Source organism: Siniperca chuatsi, linkage group LG9, assembly GCF_020085105.1.
Source record: "Siniperca chuatsi isolate FFG_IHB_CAS linkage group LG9, ASM2008510v1, whole genome shotgun sequence".
Classification (NCBI taxonomy): domain Eukaryota; kingdom Metazoa; phylum Chordata; class Actinopteri; order Centrarchiformes; family Sinipercidae; genus Siniperca; species Siniperca chuatsi.
This window is the reverse complement of record NC_058050.1, coordinates 21,781,076-21,797,223: the sequence shown is the minus strand read 5'-3', so window position 1 is coordinate 21,797,223 and position 16,148 is coordinate 21,781,076. Positions and strand designations below refer to the sequence as shown.

The 16,148-nt window shown below is 40.4% G+C and overlaps 1 protein-coding gene across 2 annotated transcripts; it reads right to left on the bottom strand.

Moving 5' to 3' along the window:
- LOC122881020 (phospholemman-like) lies at positions 1-14,229 on the bottom strand. Of its 2 annotated transcripts, none has more exons than XM_044206651.1 (8): positions 14,076-14,229; positions 5,700-5,755; positions 4,711-4,743; positions 4,283-4,306; positions 4,074-4,148; positions 3,916-3,952; positions 3,684-3,724; positions 1-766 (listed from the first exon to the last, which is right to left on the bottom strand). In XM_044206651.1, exons 2-8 carry the CDS (start codon positions 5,731-5,733, stop codon positions 747-749), a joined length of 264 nt encoding a protein of 87 aa, XP_044062586.1. In that variant the 5' UTR covers positions 5,734-5,755; positions 14,076-14,229; the 3' UTR covers positions 1-746. The 2 variants fall into 2 exon arrangements, with proteins under 2 accessions (XP_044062586.1, XP_044062587.1); XM_044206652.1 differs by lacking the exon at positions 14,076-14,229 and adding an exon at positions 9,835-9,858.
- Between the last annotated feature and the right edge of the window lie 1,919 nt (positions 14,230-16,148).

The following is a 16,148-nucleotide window of genomic DNA, read 5'->3' as shown; positions in this document are numbered from 1 at the left end:
TTGTTTTAATAAGTCTTTTATAGAAACATGACAGTCTTTCTGTATCTCTGAACAGTGCAATCCACTACTTTCCTCCATAAAGCTAAACATGGGAATTAAAAGATTATCATGAATTATCAACACCACTCTAAACACTCATGACTATGTGGATTTCATCTACTTGACATGAAGGCATGGACAGTGGGTTAGGTTAGTCACAGTAAGCGACTAATATCTACATCAGTGTTTACCTTACACACACAGTACAGACGACACAAGTAGTGCGGGACATTGACACAACCAGTATGTATGCATACATATACAGTATGTGGACACTTAAGGAGTTTTTTGGTAATAGGTTTGTGTTACCGTTGTAAGAAGTCACTTTCAGCTCAATCAACCAAAATATCAACAATGAATGACAAAACATTCACGCTCACTTATAGAAGGAAATTTTCAAAAGGTTGGATAAGACCGTTTCTTCATGTCAAAGTCTTTTCAACTTCTAAATACCAAAAAGTGATTGAAATGAAAGTGACAAAAAGTGTGTGTAGGTCCGAGTGTGTGTAGGTGCAGGATGCAGATGAGCAGCTCAGTTATCAGGCAGAAAGCATCACACCTTCCAGCAGGTACACACAGATTACTTTTTGTTGCTCTCTAACAATAAAACACAAGCCTCTCATTGGACGTATCAAATCCCGCTGCTGCTCCTCCGTGTTATCTGTTGGTTGCAGGTTCGGGAAGTCAGTGTGTGTTCTGGTTTACATCTAGCAGTCGCAGGAACGACCTGCAGACAAACAGGAAGGTGAGTTTCTAAATTCAGGTGGTTCATTTTCTGCTTGAAAATGTGATCAATAACATAATTTTTACGGACAGACAGGCAGGAGACACCGATATGGAGATAGATGGCTCTTTATTAGGTTATAGTATTTGAAGACAGGTGTGCAGGTATGGAGATGGGGAAGACTCGCTGGCGTGGAGATCGTTGGAGATAGAGATCGCTGGGGAAGAAGATCGCTGGAGAAGGAGATTGCTGGAGAAGGGACATAGGGAATATGCACTGTTGCATGGGGAGTCCTTGCATCAAACGAGGTCGGACAACTGGATGAGGTTAGTGCTGGGCTTTCCAGAGAAGGAGGGTACTGCTGCTGCTGCGGCCCAGCAGACGGTCCCGTGGCGTGCTGCGATCCAACCGGAAGAGGAGGTGGTTCCCAGCCAATGCGATCCAGCATTGGCTAGGGGTTGGCGCTGCTGCGAGCAGCCAGGAAAGGAGACGACTGCGATCCAGCAGGGAGTCCGGGAGCAGGATGCTGCTGCGATCCAGCAGGGAGTGATGATTGCCAGCGCTGCTGGGACTGGAGACGGCAGTGGAGCTGGCGGGTCGCTGGGCAGCGGAGCAGGCGAGCGGCGGAGCCGACGAACCGCTGGGTGGAGATAAAGGTGAGCGGCTGGGCAGCGGTGCAGGCAAGCGGCGGTGCAGGCGAGTAGCTGGTTAGTAGGCTGATGATTGGCAGGCCAGTGTGCAATCTGGTGACTGCGTGGACCACCTCGAGCCAGGCGGGTGCGCCGGTATGGATTTGGCCTGTGGGCTGCTTGTCTAGCGTTGATGGATAGAGCCACAGTACACCGTTGTCATCTACCACCGAATCGAAGAAGGGCGCCGGTGGAGATAGAGATCGATAGAGAAGGAGATCACTGGAGAAGGGGCGCAGGGAACATGCACTGTTGCATGGGGAGTCCTTGCATCAAACGAGGTCAGACAACTGGATGAGGTGAGTGCTGGGCTTTATATGCTGGCTGTGATTAGGAGCTGATCGGGAGCAGGAGTGTGATAGGGAGCAGGTGTGGATGATTAACAGATTGTGGACCCTGGCGTATCCGTGACAATAATACACTGGGTTATACAAACAGAGAATCTACTACCTAAAGTTGTTTATAGATTCTTTTTCTCAAAAAATTAAGTTAAAGAACAGTTAAATTAATTCGCCATTCAAATTGTGGTTTCATTACTATTCAAAGCTTTATTTATATTTTATAATGTATGAATCTCTATAATGTATGACTTTTCCTTTATATCACTATCTGTGATGTTATTATGCTTCTTTTTTTTCCTGCAAGAAATCACAGTTACAAGCCTTTTGTACTCACATCACTATAACCTCATTCAAGTATTTATTCCGTTATATAAATACCTTATTTATTATTTGCATTCCCAAACCATGCAAATAGAATCTTTTGACGGTATACCATTGTGAGAAACTTTGGACATAACTGAAGGCTACTTAAGTTTTTATTGACATTTTTGTATTAGGCTCTGACAACCATTAAAATATTATTAGCTGATATACGACGTGATAAGTGAGGCTAACATTTAAGTTCAATTTGCACTGACTGTAATATAAGAATCATTCTCTGTATGTGGAGAATGAGATGAACACACTGCCACTCATTCTCAGATAATGAGCAGGGGTGTGCGTGCAGTGCACTCCCTGTGGGCCCCTGCTGAGTTACATACATACTGCACACACTCACACCCACACAGTTTTTCCTTATGGGCCACCTGAGTATTTAAAATAAAACTAGCTTGGTTTCCCAGTAGCATTTGGCATCATCAGTGTCATCAGAGCTCGGGCTCAGAAAATACACATTTACAAAAGAAAGTTTGCATTACAAAGTGGGGATGTGGAGTTTGAAAGGTGTAGGTGTTTCCCATGCAAGTGCTAGGACTGAAAGAAGTCTTTGCTGTTTTACTGACGTGGTACAGTAGCTATATTAAAAGGTCCTCCATCATGCATTTACAAGATCCTGGAGCAGCAAACAATAAAGCCCTGAGGTAGTTGAGTTAACCTTGAACCTTAAAGTTACCTTAAGTTGTCTTAAAGTCATAACCCTGCCCCCCCAATGATATAAGCCATATGTGTTCATATATTTTACTGAAGCTATTCCATGCTTGATTTGTGTGTAAGTTTCAGACCCAACAGAGCATCTTTTACATAAAGGAGGAGTATAGCTGCCTCTAACACCACCCTTCCTCTCCCTCCTTCTCTGCCTGCCAGACACCCAGAGTCCCACCACCTGTTGAACAGCGAGGTCCATGGCATCTGAGTACAACACTATGTCAGTGTGTGTGTGACATGAGGCCGTTTGCAGTGAAACAGATGGACAGAGTAAATATAACTTTAGACCTTAGCAGCATGCCAACTGGGTGATGAAATCTTCAATATTACAGAAGATAAGAACCTGTGTATCTTGCTGCACACACGTCTACATACACATGTCTACTACATATGCAGTATTTTATTCTGGAAAACAAAGGCATTACAGCAGAAGTGGGAAAACAGGTATATTTGTTTAGAATAGCTAGCGTGTGGTGACCTGAAAAATAAAAATTCTCAGCTCTGGTTTTAGCTGTTGCCCTCACTGCTCTTGTCATGTGGCTGTGGTTACAGGTGATCATCTTTTCATAAACCATAACTACAAACACAGCTTCCTTTGTGGATTAATAAATATTTTAGTGGAACTGAGTATACAGTAAACTGAAGTGAAACCGGTGAATAACTTTTATTCATTCAGCTGTTCCAGGTTTCACCTCTTGAGAATGCCATCAACATAGTCTTGGCTGCTGGTTTTTTTTAGATAGGATCTCACACCCACGACAGTTAATAAGGTAAAGAAGGGTTTGCTGGTAGGTGAACAAACATTACCTTGGTCAGAGAGCATCTGCTGAGCATTGCTTCCTGTCCTCCTGCAAAGAGAAGAAAGGTGAGAGTAAGAGAAGAGAAAAGCAGTAGACTTCTATGATTTTTGGAATCATATAAGTCATATTTGGAACTTAGTTGCTTTTACAAAACAATATTAAATGTAAAATGTTCCTATTTTAGAGTTTCCACTGCAATTACTCTAATGTGTTTCATGTTTAACTATATGAAGGATCACCTCTTGTCCTGGTTGAACTTGCACCTGCAGTGGCCACCTGGAACAAGAGAAAAGACACATCGGCTTTCTTTACGATATCTGTGTGTATTTGAGCCTTGTTTGTGTCTGTTTATGACTATGTATGTGTGGACAGGGTGTGTGTGTAATTTGCATCTTACTGAGCAGGATGGTGATGCCAATGAGACAGAGGACAGCAGCTAGAATCAGGCCTCCAACACGCAGTCTGTGGTAGTCTGCACAAAGAGGTCATGGTTACCATTTGAAAATAAATAAATACTGTAAATATAACTAATAAAAAAAGCATCATCTTCCTAGTTCCATCAACTTATAAATGATAGTGAAAATAAGTTATAAAACAATGACTTACCAAAGGTAAAGGGGTCATCTTCCACTGTAGGAACAGAAATGAAGAGGGTCAGTTGAAAGTTTGTTTGAACAGCAGATAAATGAAAATATACAGATACATCCACATATCAAACTATGACATAATAAAGTCAACAGTACAAAGTGAGATGACCAAACACAATGGCCTAGTTTCATTCTCTCGCTAATGACTGACATAGCTGACCATCAAATCAATTCATTTCAACTTAAAACAAACAATACTCCCAATATGAATCAGAAATGTAAAAAAATTAATAAGATCTCTCTTATGGTTCTACGGTTCTCTTATTTTCAGATATAAATATAGACGTCCTTTTTTGGATAGAACCTGTTAACCATATTACTCAAATAATTACTGTAGTTAAGATGTGCTGATTGAGGAAAAAAAAAAAGACATATTAGAGGACTTACAGTTCTGTTCTTCTGCAAACACCACGGACACAACTGCGAGAGTTCAGAAGGACAGACAGACTTTACAACAGTGAAACACAGCTTGAGGCATCTCAATTTGTATATCAGGGATCATGAGGGTGGAAAAAAATACAAATATTTCATTGCTGTTGGTTTATTTGGAAAGTACAGATTCATGAGGTCTTAAAACTGTTAAAATTCTCTTAATAGTTGGTTAATATTAATATTGGTTTTGTGCACTTAATATTGTAGTAGCTTTCTCCTTTTTATTTTTCAGTACTTTGAGGAAAGTAAATTGCCATGTCTGTTATTTAGAATCATTGACAAATTAAACAGTGTTAATAAATGAAACACCTCTAAAAAGCTCTTAAATGTTTACTGTGTTTGTTGGAAATACAGATCCATTTAAAAATGTTGCATAAAACTCTGTCTGTTTCATCTCTCCTCCTCCTTGTCCCCGCCATCTTTTCTCTTTTACAACACCTGAAGGAGCTGTGGATGTTGTTACCCTCACCTTTTCAGCACTGTAAGTGCAGAACGCTTCATTTGCCATCGTACTTACAGTGTTAAGGATTTGCTTTCTTACAGTATTTTCTATAGGACACATAATCACATCAGACAGTTTAAAAGTTAGAGTGAAGGGGCAACCAGACAGTCAGTGATGATCGCTCTAACCACTCATCCACCTGCTGCCTTTTGTCTCAACTCAGACATGTTACTTAGCATCACAGAAATTTAAATACTTGAGCAATGTGCTGATGGAAGACAGACCTTCAGGCAGAATTTCCTCTGTAAAGAGGATGTGGAGCTGACAGGTCACAAGTACTTACTGACGTAACATTAAAAGTGTTAAGTGTCAGGTGACTCTTTGGTTGACTAAAACTGATAAAAATGAAATTGATTGACTTTTAAAAAGGGGAAGCTACTAATTTAAAGAAGGAGTTCTTGAGGATTTTTTAAATGAAAAGCCTTTAAAGAGTTTTACTCACGTGTCATCAACACCAAAGCACAGATCTTTGACATCTTCAAGCTTGAGGCTGTTTACCTGCATGATAAATACAGACACTGATATCACTGATGATGTCTTTACATTCTAAGTTAGTTACCATGACAAAACCCCTCACTAATAAAGATATTAAAACTTGTATTAACTAAAAATCTGTGCCTTTAATTTTGACTTATGCTTGCATGTGGATTGAAAACATCAATGACTAACTGGGTGCACTGAGGGGCCATTTGCAGGCTCTAGTTGTATTAACACAGGGTAAATAACTTCATCTCCAGTCCCAATGGCACAGATAATCAATTTTTAAATGTGTGCATGTTAGAAAGCTGGTATGGTCCAGCCAACAGAGTCAACAGAGACCTGATGCAACATTTAGCCTTTCTGTGTTTTCTGAGGGGCACTAAAAGGTCTTAAACACACATAAAACGAACTTGTCACTCTTACAGTACATGCCTCCTTTCCCTCTGAAGCACACACAAAGAAATCTGATCGAATTCAGATAGGCACAAAGTGCTCTCTCTCCCGCTCTCTTTCACACTCAGACACACAGAAACTTGATCTGATGTTGAGGGGTAGAAAGTGCTTTAATGGAGCCTTAACAGGAGAACTAAATCTCTCAGGGTAATGCATTACACTGCTGCCACGTCAAAGCTTCAAGATTCTTTTTTCTCATTTCAATGTTACCTTTTAATTCACAACAGGCGTAATCCACCATACATAATGTACACTATGTACGCATCCATGTACATGTGGTCACGTGCTGCTTCTGTCCAGATTTTTAAAATTAGCTTTTACTTGCTGATGAAAAAAATCCATGAAAATATTATCAAAGTGCACTCACCCTTCCAAAGCTATTCCTGTCTGTAATGTCATTTTAATCTTATTTCTAGTGTACATTAGTGTATTAGATGTTTAACTTTTGGAAGTGACATCAGTCAATGGAGATATTTTTATTTTCCACTGCCTGCTAATTATTAAAACCTGACAAAAAGCTCTCCAGTCAGAGTTCTCCCCTGACACTGAGACAGAATTTACAATAATCTCACTTATATCATCCTTAATGAACAAGTACTTTTCTAGACAGCTTCCATTACATCCCACTCACTGTATGAGTGGCTCTGCGTCCACGCTGTGTTAGCTGCCATGTTGAGGCAGCAGCAGCAGAGGTGACATGTGCACTGGGAGGAGACACACCTCAAGTAACACAGCAGTGATTTTCCACTTACTGCACTTTTCCGCTCAGAGCGCTCCACAGTGGAGAGCAAACACACCTGTGCACATTTCATACTGGCATTTAAGCACAGTCACGTGTGAGTGAAAACCTCCACAAACACTGACATGCATGCATAGAAATGCATCATTTGGATGACATCAAATTCAAATTGGGTTTGACTGACTGTTTTATCTAAGAGGTGATCAGAACACATCTTGCCTTGGCCACCAGCAGTATGGGAGTATCTAGTCAAATTAGCTTGCCTCTTGCACTGGTCTGAGTTCCTGCTGAGGTTACAGCTTAGCCTGTACAGCAGTATGATCTGTCTGCCCTCTCTGTTTGCTTAAACTTGAGCTTTATGACAATTTTTTTGGGAAATTGGAAAAAATGTTCATCTTTCTTTTGAAGCTCAAAGCTTTTCCTATTTGAGGAGGGTGGTAGTATGGAGTGTTTTCTTTGTCTCATGCACGCACACGAAAAAAAAAAAAACAGTCACTGGTTTCACACTGATCTACAGGTGGCGGTATTATGCCAAGATACAGACCAATGCACCAACAAAGGCAGTGAAGAAGAAGACTGCTAGCAAGTAAACATGGATGCAAACTATGCAGGATTCAAACATAAGCAAAATTGTCTTTGCAAATGTTTTATGAGAAAGAAAAATGAATTCAACAAATTTGTTAGACCTCAAGGATACACACAATGCATTGCGATGAGTAACACTGAATGTAAACACAACTTGTGTTTGTTTACAATGAAACTCCAGAGGCCACCTTTAAGCTCTGAGGATCAGACTGACAGTGTATCTCTCTGGAGGAAACTTACAGTACAGATTCAGCTCCTAGCAATAAGTCATTTTTGGTAGTTTAGTTTTTAAAGTATCTGTAAGGATACTCATACAACAGTGACCTTTGAGACTCAGGCATCCCAATAAAGGAGGATGTGAGTAAAACAATGTGTCTCCCTGTTGGTATTTGGAGTTTGGCAGAGAGGGAGAAACAGAAGAGCAGGACTAGTGCTTCTCTCCTGGTGCCTCTCCACAGCAACCCAAGGCGAGGCAGGGGGAATGTAGAGGATGGGAAACTGGCCAACAACCACTAGAGAATGGTTTACCTCAGGAGAAAAACACACAGAGAGTAGAGAGGAGAGTGAGGAGGAAGAGACGGAGGGAAAAGACAAAAACAGGAGAGAGAAGGACAGGGACAGAGAAGAAGACACAGAGGGCAAACTGAGGGTGAGACTAGGGGAGGCAGAGGAGAGACAGAGAGGAGTGAGAAGAGTGAAGGGGGGTAAAGAAACAGGCTGAGCAACAGAAAGCAGGGGATAAAAGCGGTGGCGCCTCCCTCTTCTTATTTGAAGATCATATTCTAAAGCAAATGTTAGTGTAAGGTGGAGCCAGAAGGTGAGTGCTGGAGGTGTGTATTCAAATCATTGTGTTTATGGTTAGGTAAGAAGACAAAGGCTAAGTGTTCCTACATTAACATTTTGTGATTGTAAAATGTGAGAAAGCAGTGTAAAATGCAGATCACAATTTCCCAGAGCGCACGTAACATATTTACATTGCTGGTTTTGTCCAACTAACCAAGTCCAAACCTCAAAGATATTCAGCATACTAACATATAAGACAAACAAAAGCAACCAATCCTCACACCAGAGACGCTGGAACCAGCACATTTTTGGTATTTTTGTTTGAAAAATGACTTTTAAGTGACAAGTAATAGACTAATAGATCAAAATAGTTGCATTAGCAATTCATTTTCTGTCAATCGACCAATCAATGCAGCAATTGTTTCAGATCTAATATCGTTACAGTTTCATGTTTTATACAACTTTTACAAAACAAACAAGTATCATGTTCAGCTCCAGCAAAAAGTTTGATATGGGCTGATACCAAAGAAAGCTTTATTACAAATATAGCCAAAGATGTTCTGCAGACTCATACCATGTAAAGAGTAATTTATTTCCCCATGCGTACAAATTTCCTGTGGAGCCACTTCTCCAGCTCCGCCTGGTTCAGGGATAAAGACTTTTCTGTTCTGGCTTTGTCATGCTACTCTGCCTGTCTCTGACTGTTCCTTGTTTTTTGTTTTCAGCTCTTGCTGCATTTCTCTTTTTCTTCCTGTCTTTAGGACTGTTTTTCCCACTTTTTTGGCTCTCTTACTGTCTCTCTACACCTTCTGCTGCGTCTTTCATTTGGCCTTCTCTCGCTCCGTCTGATACTCCTCTTATGTAAAAAGCTTTCAGAATCACCCATTTGTTTAAAACCACCGTTTCATGCTGCTCTTCTGCTTTTGTTGAGCTGCTGTCTCCTCTCCAACCTCTTTAAACCGCTCCTCTACTACTTCCCTTTTGTGACACACTTCTGCACGTCCTTGCTCCTTCACCCGTTCCTTCTCTTCTCCTTTTGTTAAGTCTTTTCCACTCATTTATCCCTTCCCTTACAAACTCCCTGGAGCACAGGCTTTCTACGCTCTATGCCCGTCTCACGCTCATACACTATCTTCTCTTTCCATCCCACTCTTCTTCTCTCTTATCCACCAGCAAGGCTACACAATAAGCTGCGCGGCCCTCTAACGAGTCATAACTCTTAAATGTAGCTATGTATCAGTCAGTCACTCTGTCTTTCACTCAGTCAGGGATCCACGCACTACTTACTCACTAAGTTTAAATATTTATATTTGCCTGTGAAAACTTTTCAGAGACTACTTCTTCTCTAGTAAGTAGTTTCCATCAGCACCACAAATGAAAATCAATTTACCCCAATTGTACTTTCCTGGAGGCAGAAATATCAGAGACCCTTTTCTAAATCTGGTCAAATAAGACCAAAACTATCTGAATGTCTAGATGACAAAAGGCCAACCAAAAGTTCACCCCAAAATCAAAAATACTTCTTTTTCCTCCTTACCTGTAGTGCTAGTTTTGGACATATCGGCCGTTGAGATGTCTCTATATCAGTGGACTTTGAATATGAGACAAGTGTTTCTCCCTTGTGACTAAGTTAGGTGACAGCACACATACAGACACCCCTACGTGCACATACAGTACACACACAAACACGCACAGTCAAGTCACTTTAAATAACTGACATTCTACTTCAACAGCCAAATGTTACCCTCCCATTCTTAAGACTGCTTAGCCTGTTCAGGGTCACAGGTGCCAAGCATCATAGGAATCTATAACATAAAGTGTATGTGTGTATGTAATACTCATCAAGTCAAAAAACTTACATGTTTTACACATTGTGTTTATATAAGTACACATTTTATGTCTTCTTAATGCTACTTTATCCCAAAAACCAGAGCTGCAAGTTGTGCTTCCTCTATTTTGTGTGCACATGACTGTGTGTGTAACGGGATGTGGTGTGCACAGCATGTGTGTGACTTAGTCCCTATTTCTATTTTTCCAACACTTCCCCCACCCACCTGTTTGAATGCTGGACCCCGGTGTGTGTGTGTGTGTGTGTGTGTGTTCCTGTACTACACTACAAAGACAGCTGCCTATTCTCAGTGGCTTATTTTATTCCTAAATTAGCAGCACTGGATTCTAGTATGCAACACATCCATTATGAGACACACACACACACACACACACACACACAGGTAAGTCTCCGACACTATACACAGTGTGAACCTGCTTTGCGCTCTGTGATGAATAATTTGCTTTTATCTCAGCTGAGACACAGTTGAACTTAGCTTAACTTGTTCCTCCCTTCCATTTACCAATGCACTCAGAGATGTGTCATTTTACGACCACAATACATGATTTATCTCTGGAACTGACTGCCTGGAAATGGGATTGACGAAGCACAGTTTTAACAGATGCAACTAAAGTGTTGACTCCATTAACACGTAAAAGGAAAAATGAGCAAGAGAGATAGACAGGAAGAAGGTGGGGAATAAGTGGGAGCAGTTCACTGATGAAGAAAGGGAAAGAGAAAGGAAAGTACAAACAAGATTTCAAGAGCGAGCAAAAGAGGGAGAGAAGGAAGAAGAAGAATTCAAGCCTTGGGCAAAGAGAGAGGGAGGCAGGAAGACGAGGGAGAGTGTTTTTGGGAAAGAGAGGGAATGAGAAGGGACACATAGAGGCAGACAGAGGGTAAGAGGGAGTGGAGCATACTGGAGCCATGAGTCACACATGGTAACCGCAAGGCTAGCAGTGAGCGGCTAGCAACAGACTGCACGCTCCTCACTCTGCAGTCATAATCAGCAGATAAAAGGATGGAGAACATATCCCTCATTTCATATGACTTTCCGTCCATAAAACTATTAATATTGCACGTATTGACTAGCAAGTGCTCTAATAAACTTTGTATAAGACCTGAATCATTTGTTGCACTTCCAACATGTTCACATTTTAATACAACTCTCAGATGATTACTGTTTTGTATTAAACTCTTATAACATGGCTATGAGCTGTAAATAAACATATCTGGACTGGTTAACAAATTAGAAATGCTGTGTCTCTGCTAAGCTGTAAATAAAAGCTTTGTGGTTACATAGGGAAAGCACTGAAGGTCACAGTCACACCCTTGATATAAAATCAATGTCTTGTTGAGGTTTCTAAATTTGTGTTTGTGAGCCACCAAAGTGATGTGAAGAAAGGTGAGGAGAAGGCGTGACTTGCCAAAGAGCGCTCTCGCTTTCTCCCCTCCATCTCTCTCAACTGTTTTCCTCACGCGCTCTGGTTTTCTTTTTTAAGAATTGTGGTCTTGTGAGGCGAGGTGTGGACAGCGAGCTAAGTCTGTTTCACCTGAGAAAGAGAAGACAAGTCTGTCTGTCGCCACCTTCGTTCACCCTCTCTCCATCGCTGTCTCTCACCTTGTAACCTCTCTCATCTCTCTCTGCCTTACTTTTCTAAAAAACTGTGTTCATAAGAGTAGAATTAAGGTGCATTTAAATCTGTCATAAGCAAAACACAGTAGATATTCTGCAGTTAGACAGGTGTGAGTTGGATGTGTGACTGTATCTTTCTCTCTCTGTGCATTTCTTTGAAATTGTCAGTCAATTATGCTATGCAGATACAGTTTTCTTACTGCTATAATACTGATATAACATCTGGCCCCTTATAGGGCTATTTTGTCATTTTGAAATGTAGTCTATTTTTGTCACCAAGTACAGATTACACTGCAGGGAAACATTTCCATATATGTTAATCTTAGCTGAAACAATTTTCATAGTATCTCACAGTACTAAAATATCCCAAAATGCATTTGAGACTGTAGTTTGAGTATAAATTCTTGAGGAAACTCTAAAATCAAATCTGTTTATTGCTAATCAAGCATATTCACATGCTGCATGACAAAATATTGATTTGTTTTGGCAGAAATATTTGTGCAGACAAGCTACCTGTTATTTATATCAATATATGATCCATGGATACAAAGAAGACTAAATGGTATCTTCTCTTACACTGCTAAATATCATCTATGAGATATATTAGTATCCAGAACTTCATTATGATGAGGAGTTTTGTAGGTATAATTTACTTTTTTGGTGCCCCCACTTTACCTCTATGTCATATTTAGTTCTACTTCAGTTACTGAAGCTACTAATTTTCACAAACCTCCAAAGAAGGGGCATCAACTTGTTGCAAGACAGCCACAGTGTAGAGAACGGCAGACAGCTTGCCAACGAGTGTCTATGATCATGGCCACACCCCTTGCTCAAAACGCAATATATTTTACAACTGCAGTGCATTCTGGCCCATGGTCATGCTGTGGCTCCTGTACAACTGATTTCTCCCTGTACAAGGGTCAAACTTTGGTGTGAAATTAACTTTTGCTCCATGATTCTGAGGAACGAACATTAAAACCTGATGTTTACCTATGGCTTCTTGTTTACCAATGCACACTCTGTTTCTGTAACCATGGGTCGCAGAAACACATTGATAATGTAAACCCCCCCAACATATAATCAGTTAATTGCTCAATGACACCTTAATGTGCCCCCATAAACAGTGTAGAAATTATGGAGAAACCTCCCTTACATTAGTGCTGAAAGAATTAGTCAGTAATGGATCAATAAAGATTCTTGCAGATTACAGCTCCTTAAATGTGAATATGATTGTTTCCTACCATTGTAAATTTGTTTTGTTTTTTACTGTAAGTAGCCCAAATAATTAACTTGATTAATCCAACAAATGATCAGTATTTTGCAGTCCTTTCTTCCTTACAGTTCTACGATATACAGCAGAATTTGAAAACTGTCCTCATCCCAATCTGTCCTTATGCCACATAGTAGCAAACTGTTATCACCACTGCTCTTATCAGCTGGCCTTTTCTCACTCTCTCTCTCTCTCACACACACACACACACACACACACACACACACGTAAAGCATGTAACTGTATGACAATATTGAACAATTCTACAAGGGGAGGTCTTCATTGGGACTGTGTGCTTGAGGTGTAAAATGTCTCAAAACTGCTAACTCGTGCTAACTAATAGTACTAGTACTAGTAGTAACTAGTTTTTTAATGCTGTTAAAGAGGCCAAGGCTTAGCATCAAATATAAACATACAGACTACGTCATCCGGATTTATTTTCTCGGGTTTAAACAAGGACTGAAGCTGCAAACTGACACCGAACAACCTTTTTATGTCGATCAGTGCACTTTAAGCCTGCAGTGTATATTTTTTAAAATCCAGTTGACATGAACTGTGTCATCAAAGCGCGTGAAGGAATATTCCCGGACAGTTACGCACGTTGGCCCGTGGGCGCGTGCAGTTCCACTGACCTGGCACCGGTGGGCTCGAGGAGCAATGTCAGCCGTTTAACATTATTGGCTTATGATATATGTTGTATTGTACGTTCGCATTTTAAAGAATGATAGACTTTTCTCTGGGAAAAATAACGTGTATAGATGTTATTCGAGCCCTTTTGAGTTTTAACTGAATGAGCCAGTTAGTAAGAAATACTGTAATTTAACAAGTTTTCCATCGCAAACAAACCTGTTTAGAAGCTATCGTTAAATGTATCCTCAAAATTAGCCTAACGTTAGCTAAACTGTGCTTCAGTTGCCCAGAAAGATGCTCACGAGCATATTTGGAAAACTTTAACTTCATAAACATTGCCTGAAGAAATGAAGAAAACACTTCAGGAGACAATCTTCTGTGAAATATGAGCTAATTTCTTTGCAAAACACTTACCTCTAACACGTTGTATTTAGCAGCGACAAAAACGAGGAAATTTCTCACAAGCAGGCGGATATCTGACTCAGAACCAGCGACTTTTCCCCACACAGTGCGCCAACACCCTGCCTTCACCACTGTGACACTCAACAGGTTGGCTTAGTTTTAGAGGGGGCTGAGTTTAAAATGCTTGAGTTTTGTCGGTGAATCCTGATCCCGGGTCGGTTTCTGCGGCCCTGCTGGCAGCTGAAGAGTAGACGGCTGGAGACGAGCTGGGCGCGGAAGCTGATCCAGAGTCAGGACTCAGCCGGTAGGAGGAGTGGAGCACTAATGTAATGTTTGCTTGTCGAGAACGAAGATGTCGAAGTTTGTCGAGTTAGGCTGATTTACTTCCACACTGGGATGTTAGTTATGAGCTATTAACAATTTGATGCATAACAAAATGACACCTCGGCTGTAATAAAGATGCATAGTAGACTAATAATAATATGGTATAATAATGTAATATATGGTACATATAACAATTACAGTTATTGTACTTAATGGAAGCTCTAGAAGAACAATAACTGCCCCCTTCAATTATAGAAGACATTTTTAAAGGTCAACCAGTTAATCTACATTATAAACCTGTGAAAAACAACACTGAAATATTACAATTTGGTTTAGCATAGTGGCGGTTATTTTAATTTTGGATGTGCACACCGAAGGTTTCCAACAAATAGTTTTTTTTCTAATCTTGTCAGTATTGAAATGGTTGACCACATGGATAATCTAACCCTACAGTTTATCATACAGCAAAAGATGCAATGAACAGCAGGTGATAATGACTAAACATCACATTATGTTTCTCACAATGCACCATTTCAGTAACTACATGCAACATGACTGAGACAACAAGAAAACCTGAGGGGTGCATCATTTATTTCATCTTACTCATGACATGTCAATCTATGAGACTGCTTTCACATCTTGCATAATTTCAGCAGCAATTCACTTTTTAAAATATATGGTCTTTCTTTGCAGGGGTCTGTACAGGTATAATCATCTGAGCTGGTGTGTTTCCTCCAAACCGCCCACCATGCACTCAATCTCTCCACCTCATGCCTGTCAACTCTTCGTCCTGGCCAAAACCGGTTTGTCAGGCATGATATCAGACTTCACTGTTGCCATCTTCATCTTTTCTACAAGGTAAGAGAGGAGGGTGGTGGGGCGGCAGTTAGCATGGCAGTTTGGTAAGAAAGACAGAGCGAGATGGAGAGACAATGAGAGGGAGACAAATAAAGGGGGAGGAAGTATCATGTTACAGTTCAGACACAGACACATGCACACACACTGAGTTAGTTAGTTAGTTAGTTATAAGAGAAAAAAACATACGAGTTCTTCCTGGAGCAGTTGTTATCTATGAAGGCAAAGTAGGAAGTGTTACTGAGGTTACACACACTTCAATACACAATTATGTCTTTATTACTACTGTCATTCTTAAATTGGCATAGCTCTTATCTGTGTGGTTTCAGGACTTACAAAGTAAAACGCTGATTCCTCCAGCCACCAACAAGCCGGTAAAGACCATGCCTGCAATTCGTAGCCTTTCATAGTCTGTTAGAGAATAATGTTACAAGTTCAGATGGTCCCGGTGCACTTGACAAAGAAAAACAAAAATTCAAATCCAAAGCAAATGTATTCTAAAATGAACTGGAGAATCAACTGTCTAACACTTACAGAGATAACAGATGTTTTTTTAATATAGCTTTTTAACACATTGGCAGAGGTTGCCTTTTCAGTTTACAATAATCTGAACACATGATACACTGCACTAATATTTTTAGAATTCATACAAATGAGTGAGACGATGGATTGTATATTGTGAAGAATTAGGAGATAAGAGTGTCTGTACTTACTGTAAACAAATGGATCTGCAGACCAAACACAGGAGGAGGAGGAGCAAAGAAAAAATAGTGACATTCTTCAAACAATCACACAAAAGACCAATTCTGGTTTAAGAAAGTGGCTTTATCAGGCTATTGTTATGGAGACAAAATAAGTGAATGTGCTTGATTTCTTCCTAAACCAGTTTCTCAACAAACCAATCTC

Coding starts and splice junctions, on each gene's coding strand:
- LOC122881020 (XM_044206651.1), bottom strand. CDS start 5,733: ATGTCAAAGATCTGTGCTTTGGTGTTGATGACAC. Junction 4,744..5,699: donor TGCTTTGGTGTTGATGACAC/GTGAGTAAAACT, acceptor GAACTCTCGCAG/TTGTGTCCGTGGTGTTTGCA. Junction 3,725..3,915: donor AAGTTCAACCAGGACAAGAG/GTGATCCTTCAT, acceptor TTCTCTTTGCAG/GAGGACAGGAAGCAATGCTC.